The following is a 21193-nucleotide window of genomic DNA, read 5'->3' on the forward strand; positions in this document are numbered from 1 at the left end:
GCCTACTTAAAAAAAAAAAATTTTTTTTTTTCAGTGCCCTCATCTAGAGATGAGGAAACTGCTGAGACCCATAGATAATAAATGATTCATTCAGCTTTCACATAGCTTTGTTAACTGACTGATAAAGGTAGGATTTGGTCTTTTAGTCTCTAGGAAGACATCATACCCACTTAAATCCACTCAATAAGCAGTGAGAAAATAAGAAACTGATAGAACATCACACAGCAGGCTGCCTCAGTGGGAAAATGATCCTAGACAATCCTCAATCAACTTGTAGTGATACAAGTTGGGGATTAAAATAATAAAAGGTATATATATTAAAATTTATTTTTATTCCATTATTATTTTAAAAATAATACTGGTAAAGATCAATTGATTTTTATAGACATTTTTGTACAGAAAAATTTAAATTACATACTCATGAACAGCCTAGTTTCATTTATAAAAACCATGTCAGCCCAGTTCCAGAGATTATTTGGAAACAAATTCTAGATACATTATTTCCTAGGTAATTATACAACAAACTTTTATAGCAGAAAAATATGGAGGATGATTATGTTTTAAATTTTATGAAAAAAAAAGGGTGGTAGAGAGCTGGAAGAGAATGTCTCACAATATGCTTTATAAGTAGGTAAGAATTGTGAATGTGGACTTTATTTTTAAACAGGAAATCCACAGAACAATTGTAGCAGAAATCAGCAAAAGTGGAAAGCAGACAACTTGGTAAATCTTAGAAGAATTTGGCAAATTTGTGAGGCCCATTATCAGATAGGCAAACCTAGTGATCAACAGTCTATGGAACTCAAGGTTTTGTTCAATAAAGGTTTCTTTCTGGTACAGTTACAGTTTCTTCTCAAGTGCAGTCAACACTGAATAGAGACAAATGGTTCTATGGAATAAATACTATTAATAAAACATGTATGTACTTCCTGGGGTGGAGAAGAGTCTATTATCTGAAGAAAATAAGTGGAACCAAATACTTGTTCATACTCAAAAATATATTTAAAGAGTTCTTGAATTGTTATATTTCTGAAATGAATCAACGAGAAAACAAAAACATCAAAAAGATTATTATTAATCTTTGCAAGGGGTTCTAGACGTTACAACATGAGCATGGATATGCACACACACAAGTTTCATGTTTTATGCTCACAATAATCTTATGGCTTAGGGTAGGGCCAATATAATTATCTCTATTTTATATGAGATTGTTTCAGAGAAGATAAATGATTTGCCTGAGGTCACAGTGGTGATAAAACTACCCCACAGGCACCTGGCTGGCTCAGTTGGTGAAGCATGTTGCATGTTGCTCTTAATCTTGGGGTCATGAGTTCGAGCCTCATGTTGGGCATAGAGATTACTTCAAAAACAACAGCAACAACAAAAACTGAAAAAACCTGGAATCCAGCTTATATTGCTATCAAGTTTTTCCTCTTACAGCACAGGATATGTTTTAGGATATGGCTAGAAACAAACTCTCATTGAATATGAAAGCAAGCTCAGAAAATGATGCAAAGATATTATTTTAAAGAAAAAGAGAGGCTCCCGGGTGGCCCAGTCAGTTAAATGTCTGTCTTCGGCTCAGGTCATGATCTCAAGGTCCTAGGATGGAGCCCCCTGTTAGGTTCCCTGCTCAACAGGGAGTCTGCTTTTCCCTCTGCCTCTCTCCTCTGGTCCTGAGTGCTCTCTCTCTCTCTCTCTTAAATGAATAAATAACATCATTAAAAAAAAAGAATGCAAAGATTAATCTATAATCTTTATATTCAGTTTAATCTATAATTAAACTGACCTATAGAGGTCAGTTATAAATTATAAAATATATGTGTTCCTGAGAAATTATAAGCAAAAGTAAAATCCTACATTAATCTCTATTATTACAAAATTGATTTATAAAATGTGGGAAATATTCTGTGATATTTATTGATGTTTTCTCCCTCCACCTACAGAACTTTACACCCTGCAATCTTTTCTCATCTAGAATTCTAATTCTAGTCCTTCTACTATGCCTTAGGGGAATGGATGACATGATAAATAGAAATAATGGTCAGATCCACGTCTTTTGAGCTTTAAAAGTAGTCTAGTCATCTATATATATATATATATATATATATATATATATATATATATATATTTGGAAATATGGTTGGCTAGGTAGATGAACTTATTCCTCTGTTCTATTTCTCCCTGTGCCACCAACATCCTGGGCAGAGCCTTCCTCTACAGGGAAGGAAGAGAGTTGCTTGTACAGACAAGCATGGAATTAGTCTCCAAGGTGAGTTCATACAGTCCTCTCCAGGCCAAATCCCGAGAGTCATCTTTGAGGGGGATAAGGAGGTACTTGGGCCTCATTTCTTGGGAGAAATTTAGGTAAGCATCAATCCTTGGTAAAGTCCTGCCCACCTAGGCATTCAGAGGCATCTTGGGAGAAATCAGGTGAAGGAGATACCTTAGGATGCCACATCTTAACCTTTCTCCAGGTTCCCCAACATTACTCTGCTGACATCGTTTAAACTTCAGACATTTAGATAAAACTCTGGATAAGAGGGGAAGTTATTTATCTTGAACATGTGGATTTGTGGCATGAGAATTGTCACATTTTATATTATTCCATATATTTTAAGAGCCTCACAGAGTACTTCACTACAAAATTCGTGGAAGGATTTGAGCAGGAAATGTAGGTCACAGAACATGCTGTGGGATTCTAAGCATTATGCCTCTTGAGAATTTCAGTTTAAACTTGAAATTTTATAGGCTCACTATTTTATAGGCTCACTATTTCCAAACAATCTAAAGATAGATAATGACACTGACAATAAATAATTTTTGTAACTTAAAAGATTAATCTTAAACTTAACAAATGTTATTTTTATAATGTAAACAGGATTTTTTGTGCATGAGGTTCACTTACAACATCTGTTTAAAAATTAAAAAAAAAAAGTTTTAATTGGTGTCCAAAGGTAGGTCCATAAGTTAGAACCAATGACATAATGTGAGTTATTGTCTGTAAAAATAATCAATTGCAAGAGTTTCTTTAAGAAATTAGATGTAGTCTAGTTTTATGGATATTAAAATGGAGTTCTCAACTAAGTAAGCCCTTATCTGATTAAAACTTGAATATACGAATCTTCGGGTTATTAAATATGGTAGACAAAAATCTAGAAAGAATATAAGAATGTGTCATCCTCATCCAGTATAAGGGGTTACTTGATTAATTTCTTAATCCTATCATTCACAGAGTCTCTTTCTCTCTCTCTCCATATATATTTAATGTGCCAAAAATTATCAGCTCTTACATGTCAATAATATATAAAATAAAATTTCTGATGACAGAGCTTACACATTAATTCAATATTTTTGGGGGGCTGCAACTTAAAAAAAAAGATGCCCAATGAACGCACACAAATACATACTCACACATATGCACATGTAGATGACACACACTGGCATGTTAAATGTTCTGAAAAGGCTTAGAGGAAATAAATCAAAAAGGTTTTCAAACTTCTTTAACCCAGTGATTTCAAACTTTACTGCAGTGATTACAAACAAACGTTTTCTGCCCCACTCTCTCCCCCATGTGTTAGTGTTCCTTCCTGATACTTTTGGAAAGTTAGATGTGGTAAATTCTAAAGAAAGAAATTTCTTTCTCTAGCGTAGGTAAGAATATTTCTTCTAGCTCTAGTGGTGTGATATAAATTTCCCATAAGTACATCAATATCCTTTCCTAGTGTCCTTAATATTCAATCAACTTCTGATCTATAATTTGATAATTATGTTCATCTGTCTAAGGAGTAAATTTATTCACCAATATGGAGGGTCCTAGGCAAATGGCCAGGACTGATAAGTTTGCTGGATATTCTTTCACAATAAATTGGTAATTGGCATTGTGATTTATAATTCAGTCTCCTCTGGGCTTGGTGAGTGGGAATCAGTGTGAACCAATCTCCTAAAGTTTGACAACATTGAATTTCTGAACCTGCAAAGCCTGTGACTGGATTCTGGATTAGGCTCATGTCCAGGCATCAGGATGTACCTGGGCTCCAGGTCTCATTGCCTGTGTGATCACTTTGCCTTATCTACTTACTTACCTGTTTCCATCACTTCCTCTCTAGACCATGAATTACTCGAAAATATTAATGATACTATACATCTTTAATTCATCTCCAGTACTCCCTACCAGCAAGTTTCTTCCCTTCACCCACTGCCTAAATTAGCCTTCTCATTGTTTCTCACCTGTGCCTCTTAGCCTGTCTCTCCTGCCACCAATGATATACCAAAAATGTCCACCAGGCCATTATTTTCCTGCTTAAATAGCTTCATTAGTTCCTACAGCATACATGATGCATTTTAACCTCGTACTTACCCTTCATTTTACAAAATACTGCAGTCTTCACTAACCTCCCTAATCTAAATCTGATCCTTCCATTTTTCCTTTTTTTATTAATCACTACTCACTCTCATTAGCATAATTTGGGGGCAGAATTGTGTGTGTGTACGTGTGTATGTGAGTGTATTTAATTATATTTACAGGGTGACTCTTACAAGTATTTAATCAATATGACATGGGCACAGCCCAGTCACAATTGATGTTAGATTGGGGAAGGGCTGAGGAAAAGTGCTAGGAGGCCAGAGGAATGTGGGATTGTTCAGGAGACTGGCAATGGCAGGGAACTATTTCAAAATTCTAACAAGTAAAATGGCTGCGCTAGGATGTACCAGATGAATATTATTATCCCTAGATTGCCCAACTACAAAAGTAGAGTATATGCTAATGAGACCAATTAAGCATTTCTGTTTCATCGGGCATCAGATTTCCTCGGCCTAGAAAATGTCTCTCTGAAGCAGTGGGAACTCAATCAGCATTTTTGAATTGATTTCAATGTGGCATACAAAGCCTTCCATAATCTGGTCTCTGTTTGCTTCTCAGGTTTCAAGCATATTAGTCTGTGAGTGGTGCTCTGCTCTTCAACCAGAGAGAAAAATATGTACTTCCTTTCAGAAGCCATGTACCATATATCTATGCCTTTGCCTGTGTTGTTCTGTCTGGCTGGAAAATTGTTCTTTAAGAGAGTAACAATTGCACATCTCTAAGACTAAGGCCACACACTATTTCATCAGGTAAATGTTTCTGCCACTGTGCCCCCCATTTCCCAAACCTGCCATCAATATGCCTTGGGTGTTCCTCCTCTGTTTTTCCTTAGCATCCTCCCAATCATCTATTATAGCAGTTTCTACAATCTTTTTAAATAAACTGTTCCCTTACCTAATGCCTTTCTTATGATCTCCTGAAGGGCAAGAACCATTGTTTATATAACCTGTATACTCAGATTTTAGCTCAAGGCTGAGTGTACACACACATACTGTTTAAATAAATAGTTGATATAATTACTCAATAATTACCACTTATGAGCAATATAATAGGTCTTTACCCACAATGTGGTTAGAATTAATAGTAGTGCATTTATCTGAATTTAGAGATGATAGAAGCAAAAGGATGAGGAAAAGGAAAAGGAAATATATTGTTTCCAAACCTCTAAATATTGCAAACATATTAGGTTGAAAATCATATTCATTCCACAAATAAATTTTGCTCCGACCATCCTGTCTACATTAAACACTGTAGAATGTACTGCATTCAAGAAGGTAAACTTTCAGTTCACCACTGTAATGCCATTCCTTACTATGTCCACATCCTGACCTCATTTATATTGCCTGCCATTAAATCAATGCTTTTTAATTTCATTATTTTTTAAAGATTTTATTTATTTTATTGAGAGGGCTGAGGACAGGTAAGGAGAGGGGCAGAGGGTGAGATAGAATCCCAAGCAGACTTCACGCTGAGTGTGGAGGCTGACATGGGACTTGGTCTTGTGACCTTGAGATCATGACCTGAACTGAAACCAAGAATCAGATGCTTAATTGACTGAGCTACCCGGGTACCCCCAATTCAGTGCTTTTGATTTGAATGTCAATTGGCGACATCTATTGAAATAAGATAACTATTATACTAGGTTAAAAAAACACATTATACGTAAGCTTCTTTTGCTACAAGAAGCAATATGACAGATGAAACTCTGTAGTTTGGTATTTCAGTAGGTAACAGCTTTTGTGAATTTGGAAAATACTCTAGTTACACATCTGTTTTGGAGTTTTACCTTCTCAGCAAAAGCAGCTAGGTTGATATATTAAGAGTTTATATAAACTGTAAGAGAATACTAGTTAAATCCCTTTTAATTCAGGGCCTGGAATAACACTTCTGTAGAGTGCAATGTGCACCCTGTATTTGTATACCAGCCACCAAATAAATACCATCAATCCTTTAACTTATTTGAAATATAATTTATTGAGTTTTCAAATGAATGAACTGCTTAAAAATTCTATTTCGTTTCTGTTTTCTTATTTTAAGATTCTAACTATTTTGTTGGGTCTAAAGCAGATAAATTAAATCATAAGTCACCAAAACAGAAGAAAAAATTGTATTTTAATTGTAATCAGCACCATTATACCATTCTGAAATATCAGTGGGAGGGTGTCAAAAATGATGGGTATTCCATGTTTACAGAAGGCTCTGCCTGTGGCATGCTGTGTGTTTTTGTGATTCATTTATCTCTGGCTTTACACTGCTTCTCCTTCTGCCTGTGTCTCTGCCTCTCTCTCTCTCATTCTGTGTGACTATCATAAATAAATAAAAATTAAAAAAATATATTAAAAAAAAAAAAAAAGAAAGAAACACTAAGAAAGACTTTGTTTAATGACTTCTGCATAAGAATTTTTCCAGAAAAAGTTATGAATACATATACGGAGCTGTGTTGGTTATTCGTTTTTTTTTTCTTTTCATTATTTCAAAAATTCTCCCATAACAAATTCTTAAGAGGAGACTATCAATTTTACAGTAAAATTTTGTAGGTAAAGTTTTCTCTCTGTATTTGAATATTTGAGTCTTTCCAATGAATTATTTTGTACCTAGATATAAGTATGGAAGCAGAGGAGAAAATTTTCTAGAGGCACCTGGGTGGCTCAGTCGGTTAATTAGCATCTGACTTTTGACTTCGGTTCAAGTCATGATCTTGCAGTTGTGAGATTGAGCCCCCCAGAGGGCTCTGCATGGAGTCTGCTTCAGATTCTCTCTCTCACTTTCTCTCTCTCAAATAAATAAATAAAAATAAAAACATAATATTCTAACATTTGTAGTGATTTTAAAATGAGAAGTACCCTTAAAAATCCTTATGGAACTTTAATGACAGAGGTGACAAAGGTAAGGATGACCAAGATTATTCTGATGCATTAAAAATCAGAAAAGAAAAAGAAAGAAAATTTAAAAGGGAGAATATAAAATGCCATTACATAACTTGTTTTACTTTTTCAGGAACATTAAAGATTCAGAATTTGAACTAAATTTGTAGTCAGTTTCATAATTAACTAAAATTACACAAATCCATGTAATTCTATGATCAGATTCTTGAATTATCAGAAAGTTTGGTAGTACTTCACTATATTTTACTTCTCTAACTGCTAATACCATACTCTTTGAATTTAAAAGTAAATTGCAGGGCAGCCACAGTGGCTCAGTGGTCTAGCATCGCCTTCAGTCCTGGGTGTGATCCTGGAGACCCAGAATTGAGTCCCACGTTGGGATCCCTAGATGGAGCCTGCTTCTCCCTCTGCCTGTGTCTCTGCCTCTCTCTCTCTCTCTGTGTGTGTGTGTGTGTGCCTTTCATGAATAAATAAATAAAATCTTTAAAAAATAAAATAAAAGTAAATTGCACATATATATTTTTAAATGGGCAGGTCCCAGACCATTGAATCAAAGTTTTTCATCATATAGATAAAAACAAACAAACAAACAACAACAACAAAAAACAAAACAAAACAAAAAAACAAAAAACCAGTGAGGTCCAGAAAGCTTAAATAACTTATTCAAGGTCACACAGCTAATTAGAGGCAAATAAAGGACCATGATCCAGACCTGTGGACTCTCAGTTCAGTTTTTCTTCCAGTATTTAATCTTTTCTTCAGTTTATTATTGTTACTATCATTGACTTTATGACTTTGAACTTTAATTCAAAATAATCTTCAGCAATCTGATGCTTACTGGTATTAAACAGCCAGATGGGGAAGCCACTGAATTTATCATCTTGGTAAAATATAGCAAAAAATAAAAATGAATATGAATGGGAGAAACACTAATGGTAAAACATTGTAATTGCCATTTAAACAAATGATTAGAAAATGTCTAGACTGATGTTATTGTACTATATTTCCCAAAGTTTTCTTCTGAATTACTAAGCATAATTTATTTCCTATAACTGATTTTTAAAAAATGAGAGAAATGTGAAACATCAAAGTTGACATCCATTACACAATGAATGCAAATATACATTTATCATAATGACCTAATAGATCATTTGACAGTTATTTTAAGAATTCAGCTAATAACATTCTAGAGCATACTATACTCCTTTTTTGGATGTTGAAAAGAAATAATTTTTTTTAAGTGGAAAGAGAACATAATGGCAATAGGAAGTTATGATATATATATCAGTATATTTAAGATATGATATTACACAATTATATAAATTGCAGCTTTATAAATTGCATCTTGTATTAAAGGGGCCGAAGCCATGTTTTGATGTTTGACTGCTGACAGATTTCAAGTCCCACACTCCCCTTCCTCTTCAGCCACACATCTGAGCAAGCTAATTAGCAAAGCCTGAGTTCTTCTTCCTTTGGCACTAGTGGAAAGTTGAAACTATTTAAGCACTGGCATGAACACAGGAATCCTCACACCACTACCAACCTATTACTACAATAGAACTCCAAAGCCTCTCTCCTTTCTCTGCTGTCTCATGCCATTTTGGACCTGTTTGGAAGCTTGTCCTTCTCTTCCCAGAAAGCCTCCTTATGTGGCAACAAAAAATTTCATATTCCCATATTGTTTGTGTGGTACCATCTGTCTCAAAATCCAAACCAACTAGGGTAACCTCAACAACTGGTACAGTGAGGAGGTGTCCAGGTGATGAATAACATGACTGAGGGGCTTTCTTCTCTTGCTTTAGTTCAGTAACTGGCTCTTTCACTTGCTAGCAATCTTGCACTTTGAGCTATGCTGCTTTGTGCTGTATTTGCTAAGTTCTACACAATTTTTATCATAGATTTAATCAACCTACCCCAGAAATTTTGACAACTGGCATTTAGAAACAGGAGTTAAGGCCTTCCTTAAGGCTATCAGAATACCATGGTACCATCTCTGGGATGTGTCGAGCCTGATCCAATCTGGTATGCCTCATGTAGAACTGTATGTCTTTATTCCAGCATAAACTGTGACTAAGGCAAAGTTCAGAGGAATAATTTAATGTTGTGACTGTTGGCTGTGAGTCTCAACCAAGCATTGGTCTTTCTTCCATAGAATTTTCAGTAAAAGTACTGATATCTTGTGCAATTTATGGGGCTGGTGGGTAGCCAGTTGTGTGGAAGAGCGGTTATGATGGACCATGCTGAAGTCTACACTCCTAGAAGCAGATGACTCACTAAGACTCCATGAAAATGCTTTTTGCTATTACTGCTCCCCAGACTTCTTTGTAACAAAGATGTTCATCCTTAGGCTTATATAGAACAACAACAACAACAACAGCAGCAGCAGCAGCAGCAGCAACAACAAAACACAGACACTTTGGTATCTATGTGCAAAAATTAAAGAGGTAATTAAAACTCTACTTAAACTATGGATCCTTAAACCCTATAAAGAAACAATCATTACAAGGGAAGCCCCTACCCCTCATGTTCTAGATTTCACACTCTCTAGACAAAAAATATTATAAATTTGAGCAGGGTAAAGAGGTTCCTCCTCTAGTTAACCATTAAACAAACAAAGCAGATACAAGGTGAATAAGGAAACAAAAAGCTGAAAAAGAGATCCACAATTAGACCCAATTAGAAATTCAAAATTTACTGCAAGACTTTATAAAGTGAAAATATAAAATGTCCCTAATTGTCTGTTGCACCTCTACAACATGGATTTTGAATTAACTTTACTATCTATTGAAATGAACCAACTGGCAAACTTTCTTGGCCTTATATCATTTTAGAGGCTCAAATTATAGTTAGTCCTGGGGATTTCAGTAAATTTAGAGCTTGTAAATTTAGGCATACCCTACAATATAAAGGAGTTAAGAAATATATAAAATAGCGAACAAGGAAGTATGCCTTATCTTAATCATCAGAATTATTGCCCTAATTTTCCCATAGTGGTCATGGAAGCTCTAATCAAAAACGTACTAAGTTAAATTATGTGTTTGGCATTTGCCAAAGGCTTGACAAATTGAGACACCATGGACCTTTTTCCATAATTAAAATAGTTAATATAGCCCAATATAAGTTAAAACAGAGCTTTCAAAGACTGAAACAGATTATAAAATACTTATTTATAGAAGGGGCATTTATCCCCAATATTTCTCCCTTTAATAGCTCAGCTTGGCTGTTCTTAAACCTTGGAAAAGTGAATGGTATTTCATAGTGGATTACTGTGGTTCTGTGTTTCTACCCATTAAGGGTCTCATAATCAATATTATTGAAATTACTGCTTCGCCCAATCCTCAGCTGGTAAATATTTTGCTATTACTTCTTAGTTGTTTAATACCAATTTCCACAGACTCTCAGCCACAATTTGCCTTCAGCTATGATGGAATATAACACTTTTTGACTTCATCTTTGAAGGGATACCTCTACCTGGATACCCACAGGGTCTTTAATAGCTTGATCATTGCACAGATCTTTGTAGGCAAAATTAGAAGTGTGTCCAATTTTCTTGAGGAGCACAGGTGATGATATCACACTGATGAGATCTTCCTTCATGGAGATTCATTTGCCACAATGATTTAAGACATACGAGGATCTCACAAAAGGGGGAGATTTCATTTCCTCACACATAATTGAAGGCCCTGTCACCTTGTTTAAATCCCTATGGATTACTTGGTCAGCCAAAAGCCACTCTGTTCCTGACATCATTGGAAAATTTTTTTTTAATTTTATTTTTAAGTAATCTTTACACCCAATGTGGAGCTTTAGCCCACAACTCTGAGATCGAGGGTCATATGCTCTACCAACTGACCCAGTGAGGTACCATAGGAAAGAAATATTGACCCCTTATGTTACCATACTGTTAAAACCTGCTAAACAGTCTTTTAGGAAATCTTCATTTTAAGGCAACATATTCCTAATTTATAATTTTACTTAAGCCCATTTATGCTGTGACTAGTAAACTGGCCTACCTTGAATGGGGTCATCTACAAAAATGTCTTTAGACTCTTTCCAAATTATAATACAACAGGTATTGTTCCTCAGAGACTCTGTTACTCTAGAGACTTTAGCAACTTCCTCTCATGGCTCTTAGAGTCTCTGAACCACCTATAATAGCCAGAAGTTGCCCTTGAACTTCTGGTACTAGATGATTTCCCTCTAAGCTCCACGTCATATGCCATTATAGTGGCAATGCTACATACTGGGATCTCTGGGAAACAGAGGTTCTCAAAGCCTCTGAATCCATAGCTCTCTGGATATATTCATCTGCCCATTGTGCCTTGGGTCATGGAAGTATACCTTGCAAGCTCAGTATGGCCACTAAGCCCTCTTTGCTAAGAAGGGAAGTAATACTACATATTAGAGCTAAACATAGGTCCTATGGACTACCCGACCTGCATGAAGGTATAGCTTTTCTGGTCCTTAATTCCTTGCCAGATGCCATGCTTTTACAGACGTTTCTCTTCGTTTTGTTTTGTTTTGTTTAAAATATTTTATTTATTTATTTATGAGAGACACAGAGACAGAGGCAGAGACATATGCAGAGGGAGAAGCAGGCTCCTCACAGGGAGCCTGATGCGGGACTCAATCCCTGGACCCAGGATTACACCCTGAGCCAAAGGCAGACACTCAACCACTGATCCAACCAGGTGTTCCTTTTCTGAACCCCTTAGTTACCAGAGTAGCTTTTTGGGATCTACTGAGTGACTAGCAAAGGGAATCTGTGTATCTTACAGATCAGTATAACCAAGATCATCGACATAATTGAACACCCTGGAAAGTTGCTGTTTTTAACACTTTAACCAAGACATTCCTGATAAAAGACTCAATGATCAGTACAACTGCCCAAATTCTGGACAGTCATCCATATACTAGATGCCCTGGTCAGCACACAGCCCCAGCTGAATGTGTTTTAAACTCGGGCCACTGCCCACTGTCTGACCCTGTGGTTCAAGTCTGTACCTTATGAGATAAAAATTTCTGGGTTTCTTATTTCAGACATACTCCAAATACAAATGAATGCTACACATATCTCCACCACATACTAAAGCCACAATACTAAGGATTCATGAAGACACTTCATATCCTTTTCAGAGTTCTAGTTATTGACAGTGATCAATGCAATCATTTCACTTTTCACAATACAAAACGCTGAGCTCTGCAACAACACATTCAATGGAAATTTTGTGTCCCTTACCAAGCTCTGGGTGCAAGTGACATTGTGGCTTACACAAGTTAAAATATGATACATTTCACTTACCAAACACCAAGAGTGAATTGTGATAAATTCTGATGCATTTTTTATCTAATTATTGGCAAGTTTCAAGCCATACCCCTACAACTTCTCTTTTTGCCCCCTATTTGGGGCAAGCTAATAAGAAACCCAGGGTACACTCTCCTTTAGAACAATTGGGAGTTTCAGACCTCATAAGCCTTGACCAATATGTAGGCGCTTTCACTCCAGCACCATAATAAAGCCCAAAGCCAGTCAGCTTTCTTTGTTTCCTTAAGCAATTTTGGATCTGACTGAATCCAGTTTTGGATTGTGCCTTGCTCTTCCCAGAAAATCTTATTATATGAGTAATAAATCTTTTCATACTTTCTTAGTGCTTGTGTGGTGTCATAAGTCTTGACATCCAAATCAGATTCGGATGGGGGATCCTGGTATAGCTGGTGACCAAATACAGCTTCATCTAATTATATAAATAGTACTCAAAGAATTAAATAATATAAATATAGATACATATAATAACGATACTTTCCTTACTCTAAAATGTTGGGCTCAAAAATAAGGGTTTCCTCTCTTATAGGTACAAAATTAACATACACATTTCTGCATATTGACATTAATAGAACCTTTCATTTTTAAAAAGGAAAAGAGTATCCTTTCCAACTGTTCTATATCTAACAAATGATGATAAAGAGTAAGTATACATTGTGAATAAAAACACATTTTGTGAACATTTGTCATTGCTAGACAAGTAAATTCAATATTTACAAAACACTAATCATTGATTTTGATGCACTGTTAAAAAAATGAAGTGTCATATATTTTAAATATAAAATATACAAAGCCTTTATTGACCGAAAAGAGTTCATTTACTGAAAATTACACCAGGAAAAAACAGAATGCCAATGAAATGATTTACTGACCTAATGAGCATACAAAAATAATCTCAAAACAATTTGTCACTACAATTTGGGGAAAATTAGTGACAATAAATTATTGTATTAAGTATAAAGTTAGGTGATGACAACATAAATTATGTAAGGGATGCTGAATAAAATAGATCATTGAAAACCACCGATATAAGATCAAAAGATAAATGATCAGAAAAGTGTCTGATTTTCAAGAAGAATATACATAGAATAAAAGAATAGCTGCTAGTTTTAATACAAAAGATGAGAATAGTTAACTTTCCATCTACAGGTCAAAACTACAGCAGTACATATTAAAAAGTACAGAAACTCACAAAAAATAAATACATGTATGCATATATAGAAAGTGTGTGTGTGTGTATATACATCTTAGTTTCAATCCATTGTTTTTGCTTTTTTCCTTCTAAATTCTAAGAAGACCTAAATTTTTAAATACTACTTTTTATAGACTAACAATACAGAAATGTGAAAGATACAATTGCAGAAGTAAATTGCATTTAACAATCATTATGTAATTACCTAAGTCTATGAGATGGAAAAGAAATACTAAATTTAATGGATATAATAAGAATTAATGAAATATTCATTATCTAATCATTATCAGTGTTTATAATATAATATTATGGTAAAGTTTGAGAAAACAAAACAAAACAAAACAAAAAACCCCACAGTTGTAACCCCATTATTGTAGTCAACAATCAAGGGAAAAATGTTTCTAAATTGATCTTGATGAAAAATACTACCATGAAAAATAGGAACTATAATGATTGTGAGCAAGAAACAAATATAAAATATGTGAAAGTAAGAGAGAAATTAAAGGTGATATTGAGTAAGGGACAGGCAGGGTTAGGTAGGGAGGCAGGAAATCAGGTGCACAAAAATCCCAAAAATGTGGATATGAAAGGAAACCAGAGATAAATAAACCAGACCATCCAGTCCCAGGTGCAAGAGGTGGGGTCTTGTTATAACAGCTACTTGACCAACAGAGAATTACTGGAAGTAAGCCATTGAAGGTATTATCACTGCTCCTTACTCAATGGTGATATCAATAGATAATGTGAAAAGGACTTAGGTTTCCTGGTTAGTTTTCAATAAAAGACTAACCCTACAAGCCCTTAGTGGCAACCCTGTCTGGACCCCTCTCACTTCTGAGAGCTTTCTCTGTATCTTCATTTGATAAACTTCTATCACTGTACTCACTCTCCTTTGTCAGGAATATTCATTCTTCATTTCCGTGAGACAAGAACCTAGCTCTCCCATTTCAAGGTTCAACTACTTAAAGCAAAACAAACCAAAAACCTCCCTCCCAACAATACAAAAAGGTTTTAGTAACTCTCTGTGACCATTGTACAGAGTAGACCAGTCTGACAACTTTGTGTGATTCAGGAACTCATGAATTTGAAATCTATATAAGAAAGAGACTACATCAACAATGGAAGATAAAGAGAGGGCAGATTAACTGGGAAAAGGAGGTAGAAAAACCTGGAAAAAGTTTTCATGAATACTTCCAAGATTCTACATTTGAAAGCTGATCTTGGGGAAGAGTAAGCTTTGTACCTTAATAAATACGCATTGAAACCTTTCAAGAGGTGGAACTCTGTGGGAGGCCAAACATAAAATTAAGTCACCACAGATTGTTCTGGAAATCCTCACAGCGATTTGCATGCTGGAATTCTCCAAGAAATCTAAATGTCAGCATGTATTCTACACAGCTAATATTTGCTACATGCTTAATAGAGTAATTTTTGTCAAGATTTTCGAAATAAACCTGTGTTAATATAGTTCAACCTTCTCTAGTGGGTTGAATAGTGTCCCTGTCCAAAAATTTGTATCTACCCAGGAGCCCAGAATGTCATTGTATTTAGAAGGGTCTTTGAAGGCATAACTAATTAAATATTAATATGAAATCATACTGGATTAGGATGTCTTTATAAGAAAAGAAGATAGAAATACACACAGCAACAGAGGAGAAGCATAAAATGGGGCAAAGGTCTTGTGAAAATAGGCAGAAATCAGTATGTGGCTACAAGCCACAGAAGGTCAAGGGTTGCTGAAAGCTACTAGGAGCCAGGAAGAAGCAAGGAAAGATTCTTTCCTAGAGCCTGCAGAGGGAGTGTGGCAGGAATGATAACTTGATTTCAGAGATCTTGTTTCCAGAACTGAAAGAATAAATTTTTGTTGTTTAGCCACTGAGTTTGTGATTTGTTAGGGCACCCTCAGACACTAGTACATTCTCTTTTATAGATAATCCCTGGAATGTAAGGAATAGGTGACTGAAGGGAAATGAGGGAGGGAGGATGGAAAGGAATAATCATTTCAAAAAAGTAATATTCCATGTGAAACTAATTTAGGTATTATATTACTAGTTATGAATAATTTCTTCCAAATTATAGTTTATTTATTTTGTTTAAAGATTTTATTTATTTATTCATGAGAGACACAGAGAGAGAGGAAGAGACACAGGCAGAGAGAGAAGCAGGTTCCATGCAGGGAGCCTGTGCTCAACTGCTGAGCCACCCAGGTATCCCCAAATTACAGTTTAAAAAGGCCCATCAATATATTTTTTAATCCTATCTCCTTAAATTGCTTCAAACATCTTGTTTTGCCAACTGGTCCATCTAGGATATTTAATTTTGCCCCATAGAGTATGCCTTTCTCTTGGGCTTTAAAATAAAAGCTCCATTATTTTCTATCCTAAAAGAAAACAAACACAAACGTTAGCCTCTGACTTGTACTCTACCCTGCTGCTGTCCTAGCTTCTTTTGGTTTTTCTCAGCTAGAATTGCTAAAATAGAAGTCCATAATGTTTATTCTTGAATATTTCTAATTCTTTCCTCTCTACAACTTGATTTTGGCTGCTGCACTCTAGGTATAAAAACATATTAATAAAAATATTTTTCCTCTTACAAAGTCAACAGTTCTCCCACATTCTAAGGCATCTTATCTATATCAAATTCAAAATTAAAAATATGCATTGCATGTTTTGGCACTTAAAAATAATGCATTACATGAAGACTTAATGAAATCATAAAGGGGAAATAACTGATAATTAAAAATTGAAAAATGAAGGTAAAATAAGACATATTTTATTAATAGAAAAGTAGGGTATTTTTTAATCCCCAAATCCAACTGAAATAGTCTAACTATTAATGTCAATAAATGTTACTCAATGATCCGGAATTATTATATTTCTACATATATAAAACAACTGTAATCCTACAGAACAAATATCACCAAAGTGACCCTAATATCTGAAGTGCAAATGAAATCCAATGATGCTCATGAAAGCTTTAGGAATTGACAATTTTCTTATCTATAAAAACTGAAAGACAGGAATTGACTGACAGAATAATAGTCATTCAATTAACCAGTAAAGTAAGATCATATTATGTTCACATTCAACTGATATGAATTCAGTTCTACACTGGGCAGATGTAAATAAATGATTTGGTAGTACATGACCTATACAAAATCAAGCTAGTTCATCTGGTATTATTTAAAGAAACTGTTACCTGCTCTGACATTAAAGGAAAAATGTCCTGTTAGAATTATTCAGAGACTATTTGGCTTATGCAAAATTAGGTAAATGATTTTATGGGTGAGTTAAGGGATTTCATGTGTGCTGTTGATATGTGATTTTCTCCTTACATAACAATTGTAGAACCTTACCCTTTGTAAAAAATGCAATTCCAATGAATGAATTGAGTGTATTTGATAGATATTATGCTAAATGATTAAAAAGTAAAATTCTAGGAGCATCAACATATAAAAGATACAGAAGAAGGAATGGTTATAATCTGAGATAAGTGATAAGAAGAGAAAAAGTGAGAAATGATATGTTAGGAAGTGATACCAAAAAGTCATAAAACAGCTCAAAGTGGCAACACAAGGAAACTATGAGAACGAGAGGAAGAAGAAGCAAAATAGAAATTTGATTTGTAGATACCCGATGACTAATTCTTGATCATCTCATATTCAAGAGGCATAAGTACAAATAGCAAGAAGTCCATGATTACTATTTATTTCATTCATCTACTCTGCTACCGGAAAACTTTAAGGTATCGTTATTAGGTGATAAGATATCGACTGGCGATGTAAAACACAAAATATGTGTTTTCATGCTTGAATTACATAACATAAATATTTCATTTTTAGCCATACTATTCTTAAGACCCTAATGAAACCAGCAATTCAGGTCATTTTATTACGTAATTTTTCATAAGTGGCAGTGAAGTATTCACAAATGTGAACATAAAAGTATATGCGCATGTATATCTCTGTGTATAGGATTTAACTGTGTTAGTATGTCGATCGCTTACATATATTATATCATTTAATTATAAACTAACACTATGAGGTAGACATTTATCGCCTCTATTTCAGAGATGAGAAAAGTATAATTCAGGTCAGTGATGTGACATATCTAATGAGAAAACAATGAACTGTGCTCTGAATCTAGAAATCTGACTTCAAAGTTGGCATTTTTTAACTTGTAATGAGCATGAACTATGTGAGATATACTTTATATATACAATCTCACTCACTATTCCCATCAACTCTGCTCAGTAGACTTAATGATATCCATTTTACAAAAAAAGAAACTGAGTCTCAAAGAGTGTATGTAACTTGTCCAAAGGCAGATAGCTGTAAGACATGATAAGCTAAAATTAGAATCCTGGTTTGCCTGACTTCATATGTAGTTTGAAATACAGAATGATACATTTATAAAAATAAAATCATACATTTCCCTACTAATAAGTCAAAGTACATTTGATGTCATCCACAAATAATCTAAGGCCTGGTTAAAAAATTACTATTAAAAACACTGATCATTAGTTGCATTTTTTTTTACATTAAGACGATTACATTTAATTTATATTAACTCAGCTAGAGTAGATTCCATTCTTTAGAAATCTGTTAATTTACTTTTAATGAATACTCTTTCCTTCCTTTTTTGAACATACATAGGCTACTGTAAAATATTTCTATGTGACCACCATGTGTATGTGTCAGGAAAGGAAATGCCTGATTTTTCTTTCTCATCTTTTCTGGCTACATGACATTCCAAGAATAGATTTAATAAAACAAATTAACAGTTTTATAAAGAGGACTGAGGGAACCACACCACCTTCTGGTCATCATTGCTAGTGTTCTGTCAGCAACCACGTAACATTGTTGAAATCTGGGGACTATAGACACCTCTAACAAGGAAAGAACTATTTTGAGAAACAAATAGCAAAAAATAAATAAATAAACAATTAAGTGGACAATGTTTTTCTTTCTAAACTGCCATTCTCAAAGGGCTCAACTCTAACCAACCAACATGCTAGGAAAGAGAAATATTTTGTAAAGAAATAGACACCCTGCTAATGCAGGCATCACCACTCTATATTAAGGCTAAATACAAGGTTTAGTACTTCATTTCTGATGACAATGTTCTCTCCAATAACTTGAAGATCTTGGACTTGTTTCAGAAGAGAGAGAAGGAGGATATACAGGTAATATTAGGTCATAAGAAATTGGACTGGAAGCATCAGCTTATTTTATACATCAGCAGAACGTTAAGTCAAGATATGATCCAAAAATCTTGATAGGACACAATCCATGTCCTTCGGCTAAAACACTTTGTCATTTAGACCCAGACACATTACAGCTATAGCAAATCCTTTGCCACCTAACACAATGCTGTAAATCTAAATTGTAGAAGTCTGAACTTTCAGCCTCTCTCCCATACTTTACTGCTCACTAAATTTCCTTTGTCTATCCGTCCATAAACAGAGCTTAACCTGGGTGAGATCCAGCTGGATCTTAGATGCAAAACCTTTAGAAGCCAGGTAAGTGACTTCTAAGACTTGTGATCAGGGAGACGTGAAGGCAGCAAAGGACACATTGTCTTCTCAGTGCCAATGCAGAACAGATTGTCAGGTTGACAAGATGAGCTGAAATGTCCTTTGCTGTCTTTTTACATTCATTGCTGTCCCAGATACTAGGTACTTAAAACCAAAATCTTTTCTTCCTGGAAATGTGTTTAAAAAAGTATAAAACAATATGATTGTTTTGTACACACTTTTGTCATTGTTATAATAGTTCTATATTAGACTTTATGTATATTTTGCAGGGCACATTTTGCTTTATGCTCTGGTAATTTCCCATTTTATGTAATTCCAACATGAAGGCACTTGCAAGGTTACTGGATGTACTTATTTTTAAAAATTAAAAACAATCCTGTTTTCATTTTTATATTGTTGTTCACCTGTGTACTTGATTGTAAATTCAGATTGAGTAAAATGACCTCAAAATTTTATTATTACAAAGCTACTATCTAAAAAGAATTACACAGTAAAGCACTTTGTGAATAGTGAATATTTTCATTAAAAAGGACTAACATTTTTGAATAGCATGTAGTGGAAAATAAAGCACGTCTTGAATGAAATACTATATGATGAGATGAATATTACTTACCAAACTCCTTGGGAACTGCTATAGAGTAAACACAATTATGCCCCACACTGTAATTTTTTGGATAATTTGGTGATAGAACAGTGCCTTCTGAGCCTGTTGAACGACTTCCACAGGGCGCTAGGAAATACAAATGACAAAAAAATATTTTTAGGAAATCTTAAAAACACCCTATTATGAATATTTCCTTGATGTAAATTTACGGCTATTGAATTTTAATGTATACGATTTCTTCCCATCTTTTAACAAGATGCACCATTGTCAAGTATTTTAAAAATAAATTGTGGTCATGTAAAACTTTAAATATTCAGATTCACTCTTCTCAGAAATAAAATAGTATAATAGCACTATAATAGTGTTGTCTTTAGAGGTAATAATGGTGGCCCTGCTTTCATTTATGGTAAAAGTGTAAAGATAATCATCTCCTTTATAATGATGAACAATTACATACGCAGGTGGAAATTGTTTTACTCAGTGCTGGGCTTTGACACTGTATTTGAAATCCACCTTGATTATGCTGCCACCAAATTAAGTATTTTTATACATGGGACAGATATGGTTGTACAAATTCATTCACACACTCATCTAAGTAAAATACTTTCCTGCCAACCTTTATCCGTCTCTATGATTTACATTTGAATCAGAAGAGTTACTGGTGGTGCACAGAGGCATATTTTTTTTGGTACCTCAGCCCCAAATGTGCTATTTCTCTACAAAAAGTGAGGGTGAAACCAATGTTCCTGGCAAATCTGTAGACGATAGGTCTGCTGTTCATAAGATAGAGGAATACATGAGGTTTTATTGTTCTTCGCTGTGAGACAGACCCGGGCTACTGATGGAGATTTAGGTACTAAAAACATAAAGATGATGGTTGATATTCTCTATGTTTATGAGATCATCCAGAAAACTGTATCAAATCAAAGAAGATGACCAAAGAGGAGGTCTGGGGGAATGCCCAGATTTAGGATCAGATGGGGAGGGGGGCAGGCAACGGATAAAACAGTGTGTCTTGGAAGCTAAGGGAGAAGCGAATTTCAATGAAAAGAAAGTGTTCAACAGGGTTAAGTGTTGTAAAGTGGTAATAAATGAAAAAGGAGTCTGGATTTGGCAAAGTGGAGCATCACAGAGTAGAGGCTTCTGTAGGGCCATGATTTTCTTGAGGAGGGATTGTACCTAACTGCTTGCCTGCTAGCTCTGCCCCTACTCCTCAAAGTAGAAGGAACTTCCCAGATTGGTGAGCCCAGGATGGGAATTTCTACTTTATTGCAGGTTGGGGCCCTTT

The 21193-nt window shown here is 34.8% G+C and overlaps 1 protein-coding gene across 3 annotated transcripts in view; it reads right to left on the reverse strand.

The window, feature by feature from the left end:
- The window catches only part of CSMD3 (CUB and Sushi multiple domains 3), a 1184516-nt gene that overhangs the window by 215372 nt on the left and 947951 nt on the right, over positions 1-21193 (reverse strand). For all 3 annotated transcript variants that reach the window (XM_055314112.1, XM_055314111.1, XM_055314109.1), the window contains one exon: positions 19915-20031. In XM_055314112.1, the coding sequence (XP_055170087.1) occupies positions 19915-20031 (117 nt within the window). The remainder of the gene's footprint in view (positions 1-19914; positions 20032-21193) is intronic.

The sequence above is a fragment of the Nyctereutes procyonoides genome, unplaced genomic scaffold (assembly GCF_905146905.1).
Source record: "Nyctereutes procyonoides isolate TBG_1078 unplaced genomic scaffold, NYPRO_anot_genome, whole genome shotgun sequence".
In the NCBI taxonomy this organism is placed as follows: Eukaryota; Metazoa; Chordata; class Mammalia; order Carnivora; family Canidae; genus Nyctereutes; species Nyctereutes procyonoides.